Source organism: Chiloscyllium punctatum, chromosome 46, assembly GCF_047496795.1.
Source record: "Chiloscyllium punctatum isolate Juve2018m chromosome 46, sChiPun1.3, whole genome shotgun sequence".
NCBI lineage: Eukaryota > Metazoa > Chordata > Chondrichthyes > Orectolobiformes > Hemiscylliidae > Chiloscyllium > Chiloscyllium punctatum.
In genome coordinates, this window is record NC_092784.1 from 47,554,032 (window position 1) to 47,576,163 (window position 22,132).

The 22,132-nt window shown below is 42.4% G+C and overlaps 1 protein-coding gene across 1 annotated transcript in view; it reads left to right on the forward strand.

Annotated features, from left to right (window-relative positions):
• Positions 1 to 21,603, forward strand: part of LOC140468097 (adhesion G protein-coupled receptor E3-like) — a 45,316-nt gene extending 23,713 nt beyond the window's left edge. The window contains exons 11-16 of the mRNA XM_072564278.1: positions 863 to 1,098; positions 4,000 to 4,066; positions 5,369 to 5,460; positions 6,011 to 6,179; positions 17,238 to 17,324; positions 21,595 to 21,603. Of these exons, the coding sequence (XP_072420379.1) occupies positions 863 to 1,098; positions 4,000 to 4,066; positions 5,369 to 5,460; positions 6,011 to 6,179; positions 17,238 to 17,324; positions 21,595 to 21,603 (660 nt within the window). The remainder of the gene's footprint in view (positions 1 to 862; positions 1,099 to 3,999; positions 4,067 to 5,368; positions 5,461 to 6,010; positions 6,180 to 17,237; positions 17,325 to 21,594) is intronic.
• Positions 21,604 to 22,132: the final 529 nt, after the last annotated feature.

Below are 22,132 nucleotides of genomic sequence, written 5' to 3' on the forward strand. Positions count from 1 at the left end.
AAAGCTTTTGTACAATTCCAACATAACCTCCCTGCTCTTAAGCTCGGTGCCTCGACTACTAAATGCAAGTATCCCATATGCCTTCTTAATCACTTTTTAATCTCCCTGTCCCACTGCTTTAAGGGATTGGTGGACATGCTCACCAAGGTACCTCTGATCCTTGGTGCTTCCCAGGGTCCTAACATGCATCATGTATTCCCTTGCCTTGTTTGTCCTGCCCAAGTGCATCACTTCACATTTATCTAAATTGAATTCCATTTGCCACTAATCAATCAATCTGATCAGCCCATCTGTCTCCTTCAGTAGTCTAAGGCTATTCTCACTGTTTACTACTCTACCTCAGCTCCAGATAACATCTACTATTACATCCTCCTCTGCCTAGTGGCAATTTAATAGTAGATCAGGGCCCTACTGAAAGTCCTACAATCGTAAAAGTCAACAAACTCTGCCCCCTAATTATAAATTACAACGCAAAACGATGGAGTTAGAAATTTCACTAAAGCCCTGTGTCTTTATCACTGATGTTCTGACTGTATTGTCTGTGTGTATTTCACTGTATCTCTCTGCTTATGCGTGTATTCGATGTGTGCTTCTGTTTGTATTTCTGTCTGTGTGTCTCTCTGTGTCTGTGTGTTTATCTCTGAGTGAGTCTGTCTATATCTTAATGGGTGATCTCTCTGTGTCTTTCCAAACATGTTTCTGTCTGTGTTTCTCTTTGCACCTGTGTGTTACATCTGCCTTCAAAGTATTAGCCTTTGTGTTTATCGTGTTTGTGTGTCTACCTGTGTTTCTCTCTGTCTTTGTGGCTGTGTGTTTTTGCTCACTGCTGAAGCCTAACCAATTACTCTGATCTTCCCTCCAGGTGGTGTGTGCCCTGGTTGCAGGATGCCTACATTACTTCTTTCTAACTGTCTTTGCCTGGATGTTCCTGGATGCTTTGCAGGTTTTTATTGTGTGCAAACACCTCACAGTCACAAAGTTTGCCCACACATACGTCATCAGACGGAGATACCTGTATCCCTCCGGCTATGCTGTCTCTGCATTGATTGTAATTGTATCAGCAGCGATCCGTCCCTATGGTTACGGATCAGAAAAAAAGTGAGTAACTTTATATTTTGATGATATCACAGAATCAGCAGCACAGAGGAGATCACTTGCACCTTCAAGCCACTGTCTCTGCTGTTACGGCTCAGAATCTTGTATGTTTCAATGTTTCATTCTTATAAATGTTTATTTTTCATGGGGTATGGGCATCGCTGGCTATGCCAGCCCTAATTGCCCAGAGGGCATTAAAGAGTCCATTGCATTGCTATGGATCTGAAGTCATGTGTTGACCAGAATGTGTAAGGATAACTGGTTCCCCAAAGGAGCATCAGTGTACCAGGTGGGTTTTTAATGACAAAAGATACGGTTACATGACTACTCCTGGACTAGCATGTTCTTTGAATCCCTTTTAAAGAAAATGTATTCAGATCCTTCAGAGGACAACCCCTTTATCCCAGAAACCAATCTACCAACTTGGGTGGCAACTTTGAGGAATCTATGGACATGGACCTCATGATCCCTCTGTTCTTCCACACTGCCAAGAATCCTGCCTTTACCCTATAATCTGCATTCAAATTCAACCTTCCAAAATGAATCACTTCACATTTATCCAGGTTGAACTCCATCTGCCACTTCTCAGCCCAGTTCTGCATCCTGTCAATATCCCATTGCAACCTACAACAGCCCTCCATGCAATCCATCACTCCATCAATCTTCATATCATCGGCAAACTTACTAATCCACTTCCTCATTCAAGTCATTTATAAAAATCACATAGAGCAGTGGTCCAAGAACAGATCCCTATGGAACATCATTGCTCACTGAGCTCCAGACTGAATACATTTCATTCACCACCATCCTCTGTCTTCTATGGGCCAGCCAATTCTGTATCCAGGCAGCCAAATTTCCCTGCATCCCATGCCTCCTTACTTTCTGAATGAGCCTACCATGGGAAACTTTATCAAACATCCATACACACCACACCCACAGCTCTGTCTTCATCAATGTATTTTGTCACATCTTCAAAGAATTCAATAAGGCTTGTGAGGCATGACCTGCCCCTCACAAAGCCATGCTGACTTTTTCTAATCAAACTATGGTTCTCCAAGTAATCATAAACTCTGTCTTTCAAAATCCTCTCCAATAATTTGCCCACCACTGAAATAAGACTGACCGGTCTGTAATTCCCAGGATTAACCCTATTCCATTTCTTGAACAAGGGAATAACATTTGCCACCCTCCAATCATCTGGCACTACTCCAGTGGACAGTGAGATCCACTAAGATCATCACCAAAGGTGCAGCAAACTTTGTCCTCACTTCCCATAGTAGCCTTGGGTACATCCCATCTGGCCCAGGGCACTTATCTATCTTTATGTTTTTCAAACTTTTCATCACATCCTCCTTCCTAACATCAACCTGTTCAAGCATATCAGTCTATTTCACTTTGTCCTCGTAAACGACAAGGTCGCACTCAGTAGTGAATACTAAAGCAGAGTATTCATTAAGGGCCTCCCCAACCTCCTACGACTCCAGGCACAAATTCCCTCCACTATCCCTGATCAGCTCACCCTCACTCTGGCCATCCTCTTGTTCCTCACCTAACTATAGAATACCTTGGGGTCTTCCTTAATTCTATCCCCCAAAGCTTTTTCATGCCCCCTTCTAGCTTTCCTAAGTCCATTCTTCAGTTCCTCCCCAACCTTAAGTAACCTTCCTTCTTCCTCTTGAAGAGATGTTCTACATCCCTTGTCATCCAAGAATCCTTCACCCTACCATCCCTTCCTTGCCTCAGTGGGACAAACCTATCCAACACTATCAGCAAGTGCTCCCCAAACAAACTCCACATTTTTGTTGTGCATTTCCCTGAGAACACCTTTTCCCAATTCAAGCTCCCCAGTTCCTGCCTAAAAGCATTGTAGTCCCCCCTCCCCCAATAAATACTTTTCCATACCGTCTGCTCCTGTTCCTCTCCATGATGATAGTGAAGGTCAGGGAGTTGTGATCACTATCCCTGAAATGCTGTCCCACCAAGAGATCTGACACCTGGTCTGGGTATCGCTGAGTAAGCATGTTGTGTGGATGAGATGCTGTGTGAAAACATTTTTTCTTCATCACAAGACTTCGTATGTACATCACCAGCTACTGGACTACATCCTAGACTGCATTCCTTAGACCTCTGTGTCAGCAGTCCTCAAGACCTCGCAACAGGTTGGTTAGAAAATATATCCTTCCTTAGATCAGGAGACCAGAACTGGACAGGAGTACTCCATCTGTACTCGTGTCATAGCTTTGACTCTAAATCTTTTGAATTCACTGTTACCTAGATTTTTGGGGAAGGCAGTGTCAAAAATCTCATTACTCCTCACTGTCCAGTGACACTGTTGATAGGTAGGTCCTGACTTTCTATCATGTATATAAAACATGTCAGCAGCGCCTTCACACCTTTTTGATTTATTTTCATTGACTCTTGATGAGAGACTAGAGAAGACGGGGGAGCTCTCCCGAGAACTGGGATATCCTCTGAGTCAATCTCATTAAAACATTTAATCATTAATATCTGGTCATTGTTTTAACATTGTGTTTGTTCGTACTTTATAATATGTTGCAATGACAAATACCTACAGTGTTTGCTGAGGCCAGATACAAGACAATACGTTTTAAGGATGCACAATTGAAAGTAACAACAAATAACAGAGACTTTACCTTTATGCCAAGCTGTAGTCAAGAGCAAGACCGCGGTCATATCATGTGATATTCTATCACTTTCTGAGATGATGCATACTGTGTCACATTTGCATATCATACATAAACCCCTTACACTATAACTATCACATGTGGGATCTTGCTGTGCACAAACTGGTGTCTGTCTTTTCTCCATGATAATAGCGACAACACTGCAAAGGTACTTCAATGACTGGATGACATGCAGTAATGATTTCTTTGGTTCTTACAGCTGCTGGCTGAGCCTAGAGTGGGGTTTTCGATGGAGTTTCCAAGGGCCAGTCTGCCTTGTGATTGTGGTACGTGTCCTTCTGGTGTATCCTCACCCCCTAATATTCACTAAGGTAACCACATGGACCTATCCAGGCACGAGGCCTTGTTCAGGAGAGACAGAGAGAGAGAGAGAGAGATTGGCTATCAGTTTAAACTTACAGGCACATGATGCAGAGAAGATAGGAGTTTTAGACAAAAGGAGGTAGAAAAGGAGTCATAGGCAAAGCCATCGAGCAAAGAAGGTGTGAAAGTTCAAATCTCACTAAGGCAGTGGGGGAACTGAAAATTCAGCTAATTAGTAAATCTGGAATAAAATCAGGATCTCAGTAATAACTGTCACAAAGCTGTTGTATTTTCCATCAAGTTAGAAATCTGCTATTCTTACTTGGTCTGGCCTATACTTGACTCAAGATACTGCTGGTGTTATTAAATCACTTCACCACCTAAGGAAGACACTCAATTATCAAGGTAAAGTTGTCATAGTCATACCAGACCAGAGAGCTGCTCTTTCATATTAGGGGTGGAAGAGGTTAATAAGGCAGGACAATCATAGTAACCGCAGCTGGTGTAGGAATTGAACCCACACTGTTAACATTACTCTTTAAGTCAAACCAGCTGTCCAATCAACTGAGCTAAACCACCCTAACATACATTCGATTGTTTCAAACAGAAAAAGCACTCTTTCAGGGAATGAATACAATGTTATCATATTGGCAGGTACACCTGAGACCAGGTTACCTATGTTAATTAAGGGATAATTAAATAAAAACTAGACAGGGTGTAGATATTTTAATGACCCTGTCTGGGCATGTTTTGACAGTATATCTTTTAATGACAATTGATAGAATTCACTATCGATCTTGGTGGAATTTGTGCCCAAGACCCTAGGCCATTTTCTAAGTCTCTGGCTTGCTGAGTGAGTGATAATACCACCATACTATCACTTTCTTCCTCAGTGGCTGTATTATAAGGATGAAGATAGAGCAGTGTGGTTTGAGTCACCAGGGTATCCATTGAATTAAATCAAAAAGGTATTTGGCTGGACTCTATCTGAGCAACTACTAATCTCTCATGTTTAACACATCACATGGACTACAGCAGATCAAGAAGACAGCTCACCACCACCTTCTTGGGGGGCAGTCAGGGATGAGCAACAAGTGCTGGCCCAGCCAGATATGCCAACATCCCAACAATGACCAACCATTAAGTGCAAGGAGAAAGATTGGAAGACAAATAATTGGGATAGTTAGACAGAGCAATCTGTGCTGCGAATTTCAAAGACATCGTTCTGCCTTTGCTTCCCAAACATTGTTTCTTTCCCTCTCCAGGTGAATATGGTGTTGTATGTCTGGACACTCTGCTTACTAAGGCATCATTTGACCAAACGTGATGTGACTGTCTCAAAGATTAAAGACACCACGTGAGTACCTTTCAGAAAATTTGTGGCCCAAATCCTTCAGATCACAGCACAATTCACTGTGGCCCAGCAGCATTGGCTGAAATGAGATCTCTGTGTGATGCTCTATTCTACCTTCATATTGAAAGCTGGATGGTGCAGGGCTGACGTTAGACCCCAGTGCAATACAGAGGGAGTACTTCACTGTCAGAGGTACCCGCTTTCAGATAAGGCAACAAACTGAAGTTCAGTCTGCTCTCTGAGCTGAATGTAAAAGAACCCATCACACTGTTATGATAAAACACTTCCCTCATGTACTGGCCATTAATCATTTCTCTGGTAACAACACCAGAAGATTATCACAGTGCTATTGACAGGAGCTTGTGCATACAAACTGACTGCCATGTTTCCCACATCGCAATAGTGTTAATATTGCAATTGGTTTTCACTGGCTGCTATGTTCTTTGCGATATTCTGAGATAGCGAAAGGCGGTGTACAAATGGGTTCCTTTTTTTTCATTCTGATAAGATGGATTGATATGAATATTCTTTATATTTTGTCCCTTTTTGACAGGACCTTGACTCTTAAGGCAACTGCACGGTTATTTGTCCTGGGATGCACTTGGATCTTTGGGATATTTAATTTCAATGAAAGCACCATTTTCCTCTCCTACATATTCACTGTCATCAACACCCTCCAGGGCCTGTTTATTTTCATGGTCTACTGTATTTCCAATCGCCAGGTAAGGCTGTCTCCATTATAGACTCTCCAATCCATACAATATTTGTGAATCTGGAAAGGATAACTTTACCAGTAGAACTGGGTGTGGGTCAGATATTAGAACATAGAACAATACAGCGCAGTACAGGCCCTTTGGCCCTCGATGTTGCGCCGATCCAAGCCCACCTAACCTACACTAGCCCACTATCCTCCATATGCCTATCCAATGCCCGTTTAAATGCCCATAAAGAGGGAGAGTCCACCACTGCTACTGGCAGGGCATTCCATGAACTCATGACTCGCTGAGTAAAGAATCTACCCCTAACATCTGTCCTATATCTACCACCCCTTAATTTAAAGCTATGCCCCCTCGTAATAGCTGACTCCATACGTGGAAAAAGGTTCTCATGGTCAACCCTATCAAAACCCCTAATCATCTTGTACACCTCAATCAAGTCTTTTCCCCAATGAAAACAGCCCCAAGTGCCTCAGCCTTTCCTCATACGATCTTCCTACCATACCAGGCAACATCCTGGTAAACCTCCTCTGCACCCGTTCCAGTGCCTCCACATCCTTCCTATAGTATGGCGACCAAAACTGCACACAATACTCCAGATGTGGCCGCACCAGAGTCTTATACAACTGCAACATGACCTCAGGACTCCGGAACTCAATTCCTCTACCAATAAAAGCCAGTACGCCATATGCCTTCTTCACTGCACTATTTACCTGGGTGGCAACTTTCAGAGATCTGTGTACATGGACACCAAGATCCCTCTGCTCATCCACACTACCAAGTATCCGACCATTAGCCCAGTACCCCATCTTTTTGTTACTCATACCAAAGTGAATCACCTCACACTTACCCACATTGAACTCCATTTGCCACCTTTCTGCCCAGCTCTGCAGCTTATCTATATCCCGCTATAACCTGACACATCCTTCCTCACTGTCAACAACTCCACCGACTTTCGTATCATCCGCAAATTTGCTCACCCAACCTTCTAGCCCTTCCTCCTTAGCTGTGTGACAAAGTAACAGCCCAGTAACTCTCACTGCCAGCAGTCTGATGAATACTTAATAGAAGTTAGCAGCCTGGAGTCATTTAATTTCAGTGAAAGACACAAAGATCCATCATGTCACAGAGAGTTACATGTAAACTTCTGCACAGATATAGATCATTTAGTTTGTACTGATATTTATGCTCTATTTATCTCTGTTCATCATAGCTCATAGTCTCATAGACACATATAGTACAAAAGGAGGCCATCCAGCCCATCGTGTCCACCCAGTCAACACAGCTCTGATTACATTAATCCCATTTTCCAGAACTTGGCTCAATGCCCTGGTGGCTACAGCAATGCAAGTGAATATTAAATACTGCTTCAATGTTAAAAGAGTTTCTGACTCAACCACCCTCTGGGTAAAAATATTGCTCCTTATTTCTCCTCTTAGCTTTCTACTTCTTAACCTTAAAACTATGTAACTGGCCTCTCTACCAATGGGACAAAGCACCTTCCTATCCACCCAATCCATGCCCCACATAATCTGATGCACCTCTATCAGGTCCCCTCTTAACCTCTGCTGCTCCAAGGAAAATAAGCCCAGCCCCTCCAGTCTTTCCTCAAAGCTCAGACATTACAGCTGAGGCAACATCCTCGTGAATCTCCCCACCACCTTTTCTGTGCAGTCACATCCTTCCTACAATGTGATAGGCAGAACTAGATGAAATATTGTGGCCTAACCAGCATTAAATCTCTTAGCACTTATATTCTGTCTCGGCTAATAAAAGCATTTCGGAGAAAGTGAGGACTGCAGATGCTGGGGATCAGAGCTTAAAAATCTGTTGCTGGAAAAGCACAGCAGGTCAGGCAGCATCAAAGGGAAAGGAGAATCGATGTTTCGGGCCTAAGCCCTTCTTCAGATACTGTTGGATCTGCTGAGATTCCTTTGATCTTCAGCACAATTTATAATCCTTTCCTTTATTAACCTTCCCCCAAGTGTATTACCTCAGATTTTCTGGATTAAATTCCTTTTGCCACTGCTTTGTCCAGATGTCCAGTTCATTGATATCTTCATACAGTTTACAGCTAGCCTTCTCATTGCTTATCACAACATCAATTTCCATGTCATCTCCAAATGTCTTGATCTATACTTCAGCCCAAATCAATAATGTACACTAAAACAGCAAAATCTCTATGGAATCTCACTGGGAGCAATTTTCCAGTTACAGAAACATCTTTCAACTATCTGGTTTCTGTGTCTCAGCCAACTTTGGATCCATCATGCCACTTTGCCTTGGATCCCATGGGCTGTATCTCTCTTCATCAATCTGCCATGATGGACTTAGAGTCATAGAGCCATAGAGATGTACAGCATGACTTCATCAAATGTCTTGCAAAAGACTATGTGGATTACATCATACACTCTTGTCAATACTCATGATTAACTTCTCAAAAAACTCAAACTTGCTAAATACAACCCTCCCTTTACAAATCTGTGCTGACTACCCCTGATTAATCTCTCCAAGGGCAGATATATTCTGTACCTCAGAATTCTTTCTAATAGCTTCCCCATCACCAAGGCTAGATTGACCGGCCTGTAATTTTAAATATACAGTTAGGATTTGGGTTATTATAAATTATAAATAAACAACCTTCTATTCTTTTCTACCTCGTATGTGTTTAGTTTTCCCTTAACTGCATCTACACAAATCACCTCAACTACACATTGTTATAGCAAGCTTCATATTGTCATCATTCCTCCTAATTTCTCTTTTGTGGTTATTCATGACTATTTGATATTGCCTCATGTGAATCTACTTGGCCATCTTTTACTGCACTATTGTGGGCATTATATAAACATAGTTAGTTGTTAGATAAGTAGAGCAGAAGGACAAAAGAAATAGGCCCATCGAGCCTGCTCCACCATTCAATAAGATCATGGCTGATAGAACATAGAACATAGAACATAGAACAATACAGCACAGAACAGGCCCTTCGGCCCACGATGTTGTGCCGAACTTCTAACCTAGATTAAGCACCCATCCATGTACCTATCCAAATGCCGCTTAAAGGTCGCCAATGATTCTGACTTTACCACTCCCACGGGCAGCGCATTCCATGCCCCCACCACTCTCTGGGTAAAGAACCCACCCCTGACATCTCCCCTATACCTTCCACCCTTCACCTTAAATTTATGTCCCCTTGTAACACTCTGTTGTACCCGGGGAAAAAGTTTCTGACTGTCTACTCTATCTATTCCTCTGATCATCTTATAAACCTCTATCAAGTCACCCCTCATCCTTCGCCGTTCCAACGAGAAAAGGCCGAGAACTCTCAACCTATCCTCGTACGACCTACTCTCCATTCCAGGCAACATCCTGGTAAATCTTCTCTGCACCCTCTCCAAAGCTTCCACATCTTTCCTAAAGTGAGGCGACCAGAACTGCACACAGTACTCCAACTGTGGCCTAACCAAAGTCCTGTACAGCTGCAACATCACTTCACGACTCTTGAATTCAATCCCTCTGCTAATGAACGATAATACTCCATAGGCCTTCTTACAAACTCTATCCACCTGAGTGGCAACCTTCAAAGATCTATGTACATAGACCCCAAGATCCCTCTGTTCCTCCACCTGACTAAGAACCCTACCATTAACCCTGTATTCCGCATTCTTATTTGTTCTTCCAAAATGGACAACCTCACACTTGGCAGGGTTGAACTCCATCTGCCACTCCTCAGCCCAGCTCTGCATCATATCTAAGTCCCTCTGCAGCCGACAACAGCCCTCCTCACTGTCCACAACTCCACCTATCTTCGTATCATCTGCTGATCTTTATATGGACTCATTTCCACTCACCCGTCCACTCATAGAGTCATAGAGATATACAGCATGGAAACAGACCCCTCGGTCCAACCTGTCCATGCCGACCAGATATCCCAACCCAATCTAGTCCCACCTGCTAGCACCCAACCCATATCCCTCCATACCCTTCCTATTCATATACCCAATCCAAATGCCTCTTAAATGTTGCAATTATACCAGTCTCCACCACTTCCTCTGGCAGCTCATTCCATACACGTAACATCCTCTGAGTGAAAAAGCTGCCCCTTAGGTCTCTTTTATATCTTTCCCCTCTCACCCTAAACCTATGCCCTCTAGTTCTGGACTCCCCGATCCCAGGGAAAAGACTTTGTATATTTATCCTATCCATGCCCCTCATAATTTTGTAAACCTCTATAAGGTCACCCCTCAGCCTCTGACGCTCCAAGGAAAACAGCCCCAGCCTGTTCAGCCTCTCCCTATAGCTCAAATCTTCCAACCCTGGCAACATCCTTGTAAATCTTTTCTGATCCCTTTCAAGTTTCACAACATCTTTCCAATAGGAAGGAGACCAGAATTGCATGCAATATTCCAACAGTGGCCTAACCAATGTCCTGTACAGCTCTTGTACTCAATACTCTGACCAATTAAGGAAAGCACACCAAACGCCTTCTTCACTATCCTATCTACCTGCGATTCCACTTTCAAGGAGCTATGAACCTGCACTCCAAGGTCTCTTTGTTCAGCAACACTCCCTAGGACCTTAACATTAAGTGTATAAGTCCTACTAAGATTTGCTTTCCCAAAATGCAGCACCTCGCATTTATCTGAATTAAACTCCATCTGCCACTTCTCAGCCCATTGGCCCATCTGGTCCAGATCCTGTTGTAATCTGAGGTAACCCTCTTCGCTGTCCACTACACCTCTAATTTTGGTGTCATCTGCAAACTTACTAACTGTACCTCTTATGCTCGCATCCAAATCATTTATGTAAATGACAACAAGTAGAGGACCCAGCATCAATCCTTGTGGTACTCCACTGGTCACAGGCCTCCAGTCTGAAAAGCAACCCTCCACCACCACCCTCTGTCTTCTACCTTTGAGCCAGTTCTGTATCCAAATGGCTAGTTTCTCCCTTTATTCCATGAGATCTAACCTTGCTAATCAGTCTCCCATGGGGAACCTTGTTGAACGCCTTACTGAAGTCCATATAGATCACATCTACTGCTCTGCCCTCATCAATCTTCTTTGTTACTTCTTCAAAACACTCAATCAAATTTGTGAGACATGATTTCCCACGCACAAAGCCATACTGACTATCCCTAATCAGTCCTTAACTTTCCAAATACATGTACATCGTGTCTCTCAGGATTCCCTCCAACAACTTACCCACCACTGAGGTCAGGCTAACCAGTCTACAGTTCCTTGACTTGTTTTTACCGCCCTTCTCAAACAGTGGCACCACGTTAGCCAACCTCCAGTCTTCCGGCACCTCACCTGTGACTATCGATGATACAAATATCTCAGCAAGAGGCCCAGCAATCACTTCTCTAGCTTCCCACAGAGTTCACGGGTACACCTGATCAGGTCCTGGGGATTTATCCACCTTTAACTGTTTCAAGACATTCAGCACTTCCTTCTCTGTAATCTGGACATTTTGCAAGGTGTCACCATCTATTTCCCTACAGTCTATATATTCCACATCCTTTTCCACAGCAAATACTGATGCAAAATATTCATTTAGTATCTCCCCATTTTCTGTGGCTCCACACAAAGGTCACTTTGCTGATCTTTGAGGGGCCCTATTCTCTCCCTAGTTACCCTTTTGTCCTTAATTTATTTGGAAAAACCCTTTGGATTCTCCTTAATTCTATTTGCCAAAGCTATCTCATGTCCCCGTTTTGCCCTCCTGATTTCCCTCTTAAGTATACCCTACTTCCTTTATACCCTTCTAAGGATTCACTCGATCTATCCTGTCTATACCTGACATAGGCTTCCTTCTTTTTCTTAACCAAATACTCAATTTCTTTAGTCATCCAGCATTCCCTATACCTACCAGCCTTCCCTTTCACCCTGATGGGAATATACTTTCTCTGGATTCTTGTTATCTCATTTCTGAAGGCTTCCCATTTTCCAGCCATCCCTTTACCTGCGAAAATCTGTCTCCAATCAGTTTTCGAAAGTTCTTGCCTAATACCATCAAAATTGGCCTTTCTCCAATTTAGAACTTCAACTTTTAGATCTGATCTATCCTTTTCCATCACAATTTTAAAACGAATAGAATTATGTTCGCTGGCCCCAAAGTGCTCCCCCGCTGACACTTCAGTCACCTGCCCTGTCTTATTTCCCAAGAGTAGGTCAAGTTTTGCACCTTCTCTAGTAGGTACATCCACATATTGAATCAGAAAATTGTCTTGTATGCACTTAACAAATTCCTCTCCATCTAAACCTTTAACACCATGGCAGTCCCAGTTTATATTTGGAAAGTTAAAATCTTCTACCATAACTACCCTATTATTCTTACAGATAGCTGAGATCTCCTCACAAGTTTGTTTCTCAATTTCCCTCTGATTATTGGGGGGTCTATAATACAATCCCAATAAGGTGATCATCCCTTTCTTATTTCTCAGTTCCATCCAAATAACTTCCCTAGATGTATTTCTGGGAATATCCTCCCTCAGCACAGCTGTAATGCTTCCCTTATCAAAAATGCCACTCCCCCTCCTCTCTTGCCTCCCTTTCTATCCTTCCTGTAGCATTTGTATCCTGGAACATTAAGCTGCCAGTCCTGCCCATCCCTGAGCTATGTTTCTGTAATTGCTATGATATCCCAGTCCCATGTTCCTAACCATGCCCTGGGTTCAATTGCCTTCCCTGTTAGGCCCCTTGCGTTGAAATAAATGCAGTTTAATTTATTAGTCCTACCTTGTCCCTGCCTGCCCTGACTGTTTGACTCACTTCTGTTCTCAACTGTACCAGTCTCAGATTGATCTCTTTCCTCACTATCTCCCTGGGTCCCACCCCCACCTGACTAGTTTAAATCCTCCCAAGCAGTTCTGGCAAATTTTCCTGCCAGTATATTAGTCCCCTTCCAATTCAGGTGCAATCTGTCTTTCTTGTACAGGTCACTGCTACACAAAAAGGGATTCCATGAACCAAAAATGTAAATCCTCCTCCCATACACCAGCTCCTCAGCCATACATTCATCTGCTCTATCCTCCTATTCCTGCCCTCACTAGATCATAGCACTGGGAGTAATCCAGATATTACTACCCTTGAGGACCTCCTTTTTAAATTTCTGCCTAACTCTCTGTAATCTCCCTTCAGAATCTCAACCTTTTCCCTTCCTATATTATTGGTTCCAATGTGGACAATGACCTCTTGCATGCCCCTCTCCCCCGAGAGAACATTCTGCACCCTCTCTGAGACATCCTTGATCCTGGCACCAGGGAAACAACACACCATTCTGCTTTTTCTCTGCTGGCCACAGAAACATCTGTCTGTACCTCAGACTACAGAATCCCCTAACACAGTTGATCGCTTGGAAGCCGATGTACCCCTCGTTGCATTAGAGCCAGTCTCAATACCAGAAACTTGGCTGTTCGTGCTACATTCCCCTGAGACTCCGTCACCCCCTACATTTTCCAAAGCAGCATACCTATTTGAAATGGGTATATCCACAAAAGATTCCTGCCCTAGGTGCCGACTTCTTTTACCCTTCCTGGAGTTAACCCATCTATGTGACTGTATCTGAGATATTCCCCCCTTCCTATAATTGTCATCCATCACATACTGTTGCTGTTGCAAATTCCTCATTGCTTCTATCTGTTTCTCCAACCGATCCACTCGATCTGATAAGATTTGCATCCAACAGCATTTATGGCAGATATAATCCGCAGTAACCCTTAAACTCTCTTTAAACTCCCACATCTGACAAGAAGTACATATCACTGCAAAGGCCAATTTTGCTCCTTCACAATCTACAGACCCAGAAAATAACACCGTCTTATTCCTCCACAAACACTGCCCCAGGTTAAATTAATAGCTATGGCTATGGCTTATATTTTAAGTTTAATCAAGAGACTTATCTCCAAAAACATATAATCAAGAAAGAACCCACTATACTCACTTATACAGCCTTTCTCTTGGACAGACTTAAAACAACAATTAACTTATCTGATTCTGTGTTGTGAACTTCGCCCAAACCGGTTCCTCCAAGATTAGTTGTGAAATTCACAGTTTGTTAATTTTCCCAGAAGCACTCCGATGTCCAGCGACACATGAATTCAAAAACAGCAAAGGCAGTAACTGTGCAGGTTCTCTCTCTCTCTCCCCTGCATTGTCCTCACCATGTGCTTCCTTTGTCTGCTCTTCTCCCTTTTAAAACTTGCTGTTGTTTCGACTTTTTTTTTCCAAAGTTCCAAAATAATGCAACAGCATATAAAACAGTAATTGCTGCTCCTGGAATTTGAGGAAATCACCTCCAACACCTAAAATACCTCAAAAAAAGGAACAGCTCTTACAGCCAGAAATTTTTTTCCATCCTCCATCTTGATTACCCAGAATCCATACTCACCATAGCCCTTAATTCCTTTACTGTTCAAACATCTATCTATCTTCAGCTTAAAAACCTTCAACAAGGCAGTCTCAACTGCTTCACTGGGAAGGGAAATCCAAAGATTCACAACCCTTTGGGAGAAGACGTTCCTCCTCAACTCAATCCTAAATCTGTTCCACTTACTTTGAGACTGTGCCCCCTAGTTCCAGTTTCACATGCCAGTGGAAACAACCTTCCTGTTTCCATCTTATCTATTCCCGTCATAATTTTAAAAATTTCTGTAAGATTCCCCCTCATTCTTCTAAATTCCAATGAGTATCATCCCAGTCCACTCAATCTCTCCAATCTTCTCAACACTGGAATCAATCCAGTGATCCTTCTTTGCACCCACTCCAGTACCAGTACATCCTTTCTCAAGTGAGGAGAACAAAACTGTACACAGTACTCAAGGTGTTGCCTCAGCAGCACCCTTTCCAGCTGCAACAAAACCACCTTGTTTTAAACTGCATCCCTTTGGGATGTGACACTCCTTCATGACCATTACCACTGAAGTTAAGGTTTGCAGAGGATGCAGGAACCTGCGACCTGTTAAAACTTAGCTGATGTTTTCTTTATGCCAGAGTACAGGTGTCTCCCTGTTGTATGCCCATGACAACCTCTCAAGTCTGAGATGGCTTACCCCAAACTCTGGTGTTATTTCAATGCACTGAACTAGAGTCATGTTTTGCCTGAAATAGTGGTGTGACAATGCTATCACTTTAAAAAGCAGGTTACTTTGTCCTTCCTTTTATTGAAGAGAGGTCATAAAGGCAGAGATGCCAAAGAGTCCAGTTTAACAATGGAAGGGGAGTGGCCAGTTCTCCCAGTTCAGGTTTTTCATAGTTTGTTTTAGCTCTAGCAGTCACAAGATTCAGGAGATGCAAGCTTCAGGAAAGGATTCCTCTGACTTTCTCTGAAATCTCTCTCTGGATGTTGTTCCTTTCTGCATGTAAGAATCTGTGTTTGAATTTATCATTTAGCCAAGGAGCTGAGGGATGTTACTGTATTGGGACAGTTAATTAGTAATAGTTAAGGTATCGGGTCAGTCAAGTTTTCCAATGGTTAAGTAATTCTAAATTCTGCTTTGTTTTGTTCGTGGTCCAACTGTAGTGTTTAAATAAATTGTGTTTTGCTTAAAGCCAAGTGGTTTGACCAGTTGCATCACACCTGGAACACCCACCTCACATCTGCCTTTAAAATAAGAAAGATTTAGGGATGAGGCTACCTTCTTAAAGTATTTTGAGAGGGTCTGGCCTGGTTCATAACAGCAGAAACATTTACTCCTTCCAAGTAACATGTGACACCATGAAGTTGCATGGCCCACATGTTGCTATATGAATGGAGGTCCTTACTTTTCTTTGACTGTCCAATATTTTGGAAAGTTATCTTACAATGTATTAGAAAGTAATTGCACTGAGGCAAAGCCTACTCAATCCAAGTGGTTTATGCCAGGACTTAAATTCCACAAAAACATATTCCTACCCCTCTTCTTAAACGTATCCCTCTTGTTTAATCCCATCAACAGAGTCTTTCATTCCCTTCTCCCTTGTGTGTTTATCTAGCCTTCCCTTAACAGTACACCTCAACTATTCCCTATTGTGGTCAGCTCCACATTCTTCCCACTCTCTGGAAAAAGACATTTGTCCTGAATTGCCTTATTGATTCATTAGTGATTATCTAAGTTGAGTATTGCTGAAAAATGATACATTATACTAAAGCCTTTCCGCATGCAGTCATCAGGACTTTTTGCAAGAACACCAATGCAAACATTTTAGACTGTGAGCAAGGACAGTGCCAGTTGGTTGATAAGTAGAATTATATGTGTATATTTCTTTTATATTTAGTTGTACTTAAATTTATATTTTTTTGTGGCCCCTACTTCTTGCCTGGCCTGCAAGTTGAAACATCACCACCAAGTTTGATCTATGAACCCCATTCACAATCTTGGAGACCTCCATCAAGTCATTGTAGTAAGATAAAATCTGCAATCTTGCAAGTGAACATTAAAGGCTTTTATACAACAAACAAGAAGAATTTTCCAAAACTTTACACATTCAGGTTCCAGTCCCATGTGACCTGACATGACTATGTCATAGCTCCTTGGGCACATGTTCTGTAGCTATTCCATGAATAAAAGTACAATGTCCTTCACTCAACAGTCACCTTTCAAACTCCCCTATTCTGGGGAAGCCAGACCCAACTTCTTCAATATATAAAACCAAATTACTGCGGATGCTGGAATCTGAAACCAAAAGAGAAAATGCTGAAAAATCTCAGCAAGTCTGGCCGCATCTCTAAGGAGAGAAAAGAGCTGATGTTTCGAGTCTAACTGACCCTTTGTCAAAGCTGACAAAGGGTCAGTCAGACTCGAAACGTCAGCTCTTTTCTCTCCTTAGAGATGCGGCCAGACCTGCTGAGATTTTCCAGCATTTTCTCTTTTGGTTCCAACCTCTTCAATGTTTCCTGCTTTGCCCCTCAGTTCTGATGTCATTCTAGATAATCTTCATCTTTGCCCCTCCACCATAGTTTGTGTCTTGCTTTGACACTGTGAAGACCAGAAATGATCACAGTTGTGTGAGCTGGGTCCAACCAGCGTTCTCCACAGGCTTAACCTAATCTCTTGTGACTGACTTAATTGTCCTCATTTTGTTGAAGGTGAGGGATGAAGTTCGGAAATGGTTCATCAAGTCAAGAACATACTCAATCAGCAACACCTCAAATGTTCCGATAAGTTCTTTCGAGGTGAGAAGTGAGGTTTCAAAAGACAATTGATGTGGAATGACATTGGCTCATAAGCAGTGGCTAAACATTCCAACTATGGAATACTATAGGCAGGGCAGAAAGATTCCATGGACCCTAGGTACCTTATCCCACCAATGCTATATTCCGCCTCCCCCACCAATCCTATCCCACCTACTTGTCTCTATAAATGCATAAATAGTTTCCTACTTTTTCTCTACTAAATGGAATAAATGTATTTGCATTCAATTTTAATTAAACATTATATGTAAATTGACTTCTACCAGAAACAAAAGTGCAGACATTACGATAAACATTAATACCACTATGTATTTATTTAAAACATTCTAATCTATGTTATAAAATCATCAGAGTCTTCAACATGACCATAGGCTTCTCCATCCTCTGATCCTGTTCTGAACTCCACCTTCTAGCTTGTCCCCCATAATCCTTGACTCCTTTGTCCATCAGAAATCAGTCGAATCTGGCCTTGGATGTTTTGTATGGCCCAGCCTCCTCTGCCCCCTGAGGGGAGAGAATTTCAAACAGCAATGACCCTCTGAGAGAAGAAACTGTTTCTCATCTCTCTCTCTCTCTTAACCTTCTATTCTGAAACGCTGCTGCTTCATTCTTGATTCTCCCATGAGGGGAAATATCTCCACTGTATTTACCCTGTCAAGATTCCCTCAGAATCTTATGTTTTAATGAGAGTACAACCCTCGATCTTTTAAACTCCACTTGTGCAGGTCCAACCTGCTCAATCCTTCCTCATAAGGCAGCCTTAATCTCTGAGAAGCTAATAATTAGAGACTTGTAGTCAAGTGTTAAAATCCCATTGTCTGGCTTATTTTGCATTGAATTCTTAAAAGGACATCTCTCCCAAAGTGATAGTGTTCACTGATGGCACATCATGTGTATGGGAGCTCATCGGGTTATGCAATGTCATGGGAGGGTTGGGGATAGGCTTGGGCTTGTTCCCTCATTTGGTCATGCCCATGACAATGCGTGTTAGTGTACTGCATTCTGGACCAGCCTGCTACCCGTCTCCACATCCCACCCACCCACCCACCACAGGATTCTAGTAGGAAACACTAGTCTGCTGTCTTTTAAAGTTGGCACCTTTACAGAAGCCTCAAATACCTCAGACTGTTTAACCTGAGTTCCTCGCCATCTGTCTGAGCTCAGGACGTGTCTACATTCATGGGATATGTGCAAGTGGAGGACTGATGATCACCTTCTCTTGTGGAATGATCAAGTGATGTCCATGCTCAGATTCAGAACGACATGCTTTCACTTTGCATCCCAGTGTCCACAGGAGCACATCCTGGTTCCTTACCCTCCATTCTCAGAGATGCCAAGGTGGGATTGAAACCTTTGCCCCTGGAGAATTAGCCTGGGCCTCTGGGTCTAATGGCTTTCCCAAGACGACCACTATCTCCTCCAAACAAGATGGGACAGAGTACAGAGAATCAAGATAGAGAGAGAATGAAGAGAAACAGAATACAAGCTGAATGCTGCTAATCCATTGATCCTATTGAGTTAGGAACAAAATTCCATGGGAATTCTGTGTAATCCCAGCTCAAAGCCAACAGCCATTCTGGAACTCTATTGTTCCCTAAAGGGGCAAGTGAAAGGTGGAGGGAGAAGGGGTCAGGAAGGCAGAGGTGGAGAGGGTTGAGGGTGATTCCTGAAGACTGGATTTATTGCTGAAAATGTATTGCTGGAAAAGTGCAGCAGGTCAGGCAGCATCCAAGGAACAGGAGAATCGACGTTTCGGGCATCAGCCCTTCTTCAGCGCTTCTGCGTTTTTCCAGCAACACATTTTCAGCTGTGATCTCCAGCATCTGCAGTCCTCACTTTCTCTTCGACTAGATTTATTGAGCTCCTTATCATTCTCAATTTTTCCCTTGATTTTCTTATACTCAGCCCATCTGTCTCCCACTGTAGAGACTTCACTCTTTGATCCCCTGCTCCTGGACCAGTTTTGGATGACCAGATTAGAAGAGGTAATTGGTCCCAAAGTAAATGGGAGTGTTCACTTCCTCCACAAGGGTAATTACGTCTTCCCACACCTCCTTCCTCTGCCTCTCCCTGATGGAGTGGGCTACATGGTCGTGCAAAATAAACTGTTTGCTCAGGCATTAGAGAGAAGCATGGTTTGGTACAGAGATCGTGGATGCTTCAACCTCCCATACCAGGTGGGTGCCAATGTTTCCAACAGGCCTGGCCAGATGTGCTTTGGCACTCCCCTGCCAAAACCTGTCAGTACGCACCCAACCTCTGCCACTGAGATACCTCAATGGGCTGAATGGCGCGCATCTGCACCTATATTTTATGGTCTCCCATTAACCCTGCAAACACCACCATGCACTCAAGCATAACAATCATCACTACAACCCGAGGGGTTTCAGGCCAATTGTGTCTGTTAAAGATCTACCGAATCGGACAGGGACAAGTAATAAGAGATCCTCATTTATTTTCTCAACTGGATCAACACAACATAACCCTGCCTGGTGAAGTTATAGCAACATGAGCTTTCATGGTTTGTGTGCCTGTCTCTCCCTCTCTCTGCCTGTGAATTCAGCATGCACAATGTTTCAAAAATTGGTCTTGCAATTTGATGGTTTTTCCAGCTTTGCCAGACACCAGGGTGGCACGGCAGCTCAAAATGCAGTACCAGGGACCTGGGTTTCATTACAGCCTTGGGAGACTGTCTGTGTAGAGTTTGCAAGTTGTTGCTTTTTCTTTGTTCTCTCATGGGACGTGGGTTTCACTGCCAAGGTCTCCCACACAAGTCATACAGATAAATACATATACAATAGTGTGACAATACTAAGGCTTTAAGAGGTGTGTTTTGTCCCTTTTTTTTGTTCAAGAGAAGTTTTAAGACACAGGTGAAGACATGTCTATTTGAATCCAATTAAATAAATAGCTTGAGGCCTTGGGTTTGTCTTAAAGTTGGAACGATAACAGCAGCCTGAATGAGTGGAGTCAAACTCCCACAGAGCCTGGATTTTTAGGTTTAATTTTCCAGTGGCAGTTGCTGCTGGAGTCTTGAAGTTGGATTTGGAAGCTGCTTTTCCGCACTCTGTTACAACTAAAAGCTGGGGCTCTCTTCCTGCTGCTAGAATTGCATGTGAGACATCTATTTTACTGAATTTGTCTTTGCTAAGAGTGTGTTTATGGAATGTTATTATGTTGGAGCAGTTACTGTTTAGTAGTTAAATAATCTATTTCTCTGTAAAGTTTTCCAATAGAGTCGTTACTCCAATTCCTTCTTTCATTTGTTGTATTTTGACTGTAGTGTATGATCAAAGTATGTTTTCTTCATGACTGTTTTTTTAACGAATGGAGTTGCATCTGGAACACATCATCTGGCACTTGCCTTTAAAATAATAATAATAAAAAGTTAGGATGTCAACTATGTTCGTAATATATTTTGAGGGGGTTTGGTGTGGTCCATAATAAGGCATATATACATGCATACGCACCCAAACACACTTTCCCATACATATAACAAATCAGACACACACACACACACACACACACACATACACACACAAACACTCCTATATATTCAACAAGCCACACACACACACCCATATAGTTAACACACACACTCCCATTTAGTTAACAAGCCACAAACATACACGCACACTCCCATACATATAACAAACCACAAACACACTCCCATACATATAGCAAACCACACGTACGCACACTCCCGTACATATAACAAACCACATGTATGCACACTCCCATACATATAACAAACCACGCACACAAACACACATAGTCACATACATGAAACAAAACACACACATTCACATACATATAACAAACCAAATACACAACCATCAGAGTCATAAATATAACAGGTACACACAGGCACTCATATATATACAGATTGAAGATATTGAGAATAATGCTTGCATTCCCATCCACTCTTGTTGATTCAGTGCTAGTGGTGACTACATTTAGTTTTCTGAGTTGCTTGCTTTAGCTCCAATGTCCCTTTGCAAGCTGAATGATGACATGGTATATTAGAGATACTGGTTTCACATCCTGCTTTCTGGATTTGTTTAATGCCAATCATGTTTTTTTAGAAGATTCATGATGAAGTGGAAATGTTGATTAACAGGATTTAAAATTACAGTAAAAGTTTGTTTGCAAAATTATATGTTCTTGAAATTTTCTGGACTGTTTAATAGTTAATTACAATTCTTAACCATTTGTATTTTAATAAAGTTTTTTACCGTTATTACTCTTCTAGGTGTATTGAGTAATATTTGTGAGCGAATGAGATTTCATTTTATGCTAGCTATGGAGACACCGTGAGGCTTGCTACAATGGAGGTGATAGACAATGTTGGTGTTAAATAGATTCTGTTTGCTTCCACACCTAGTGACATGTTTCTACAGACTCTGGTGCTATACGCAGTCTGCATTGAACTCACTGCCTTACTCAGTTGTGTCATTTCACGCTCTTTCCTATTCTCGGGGCATTACAAAGTTGGGTGGGAATGATAATGATGGTAAATTAAAGGAGCTTTCTTTTCCATCTCCTGCCTGCTTCCAAACCATGTGTTCAGTTCAACTCCATTGGCAGTGTTCCCACTCAAACTTGTTGTCACACAATGTATGGGAAAAGGTTCTCTGAATTGCACACTCAAAGTATGAAACATTGACACTTACTGAAAAAAATGAACATCATATGACAGGCTCATATTTTATCGTTCCAGTTAACAAAGTTGTTGCATGTTTTGCTGCATTTCTTTACTCAATGACCTAACTGAACCACAGATTGTTGGA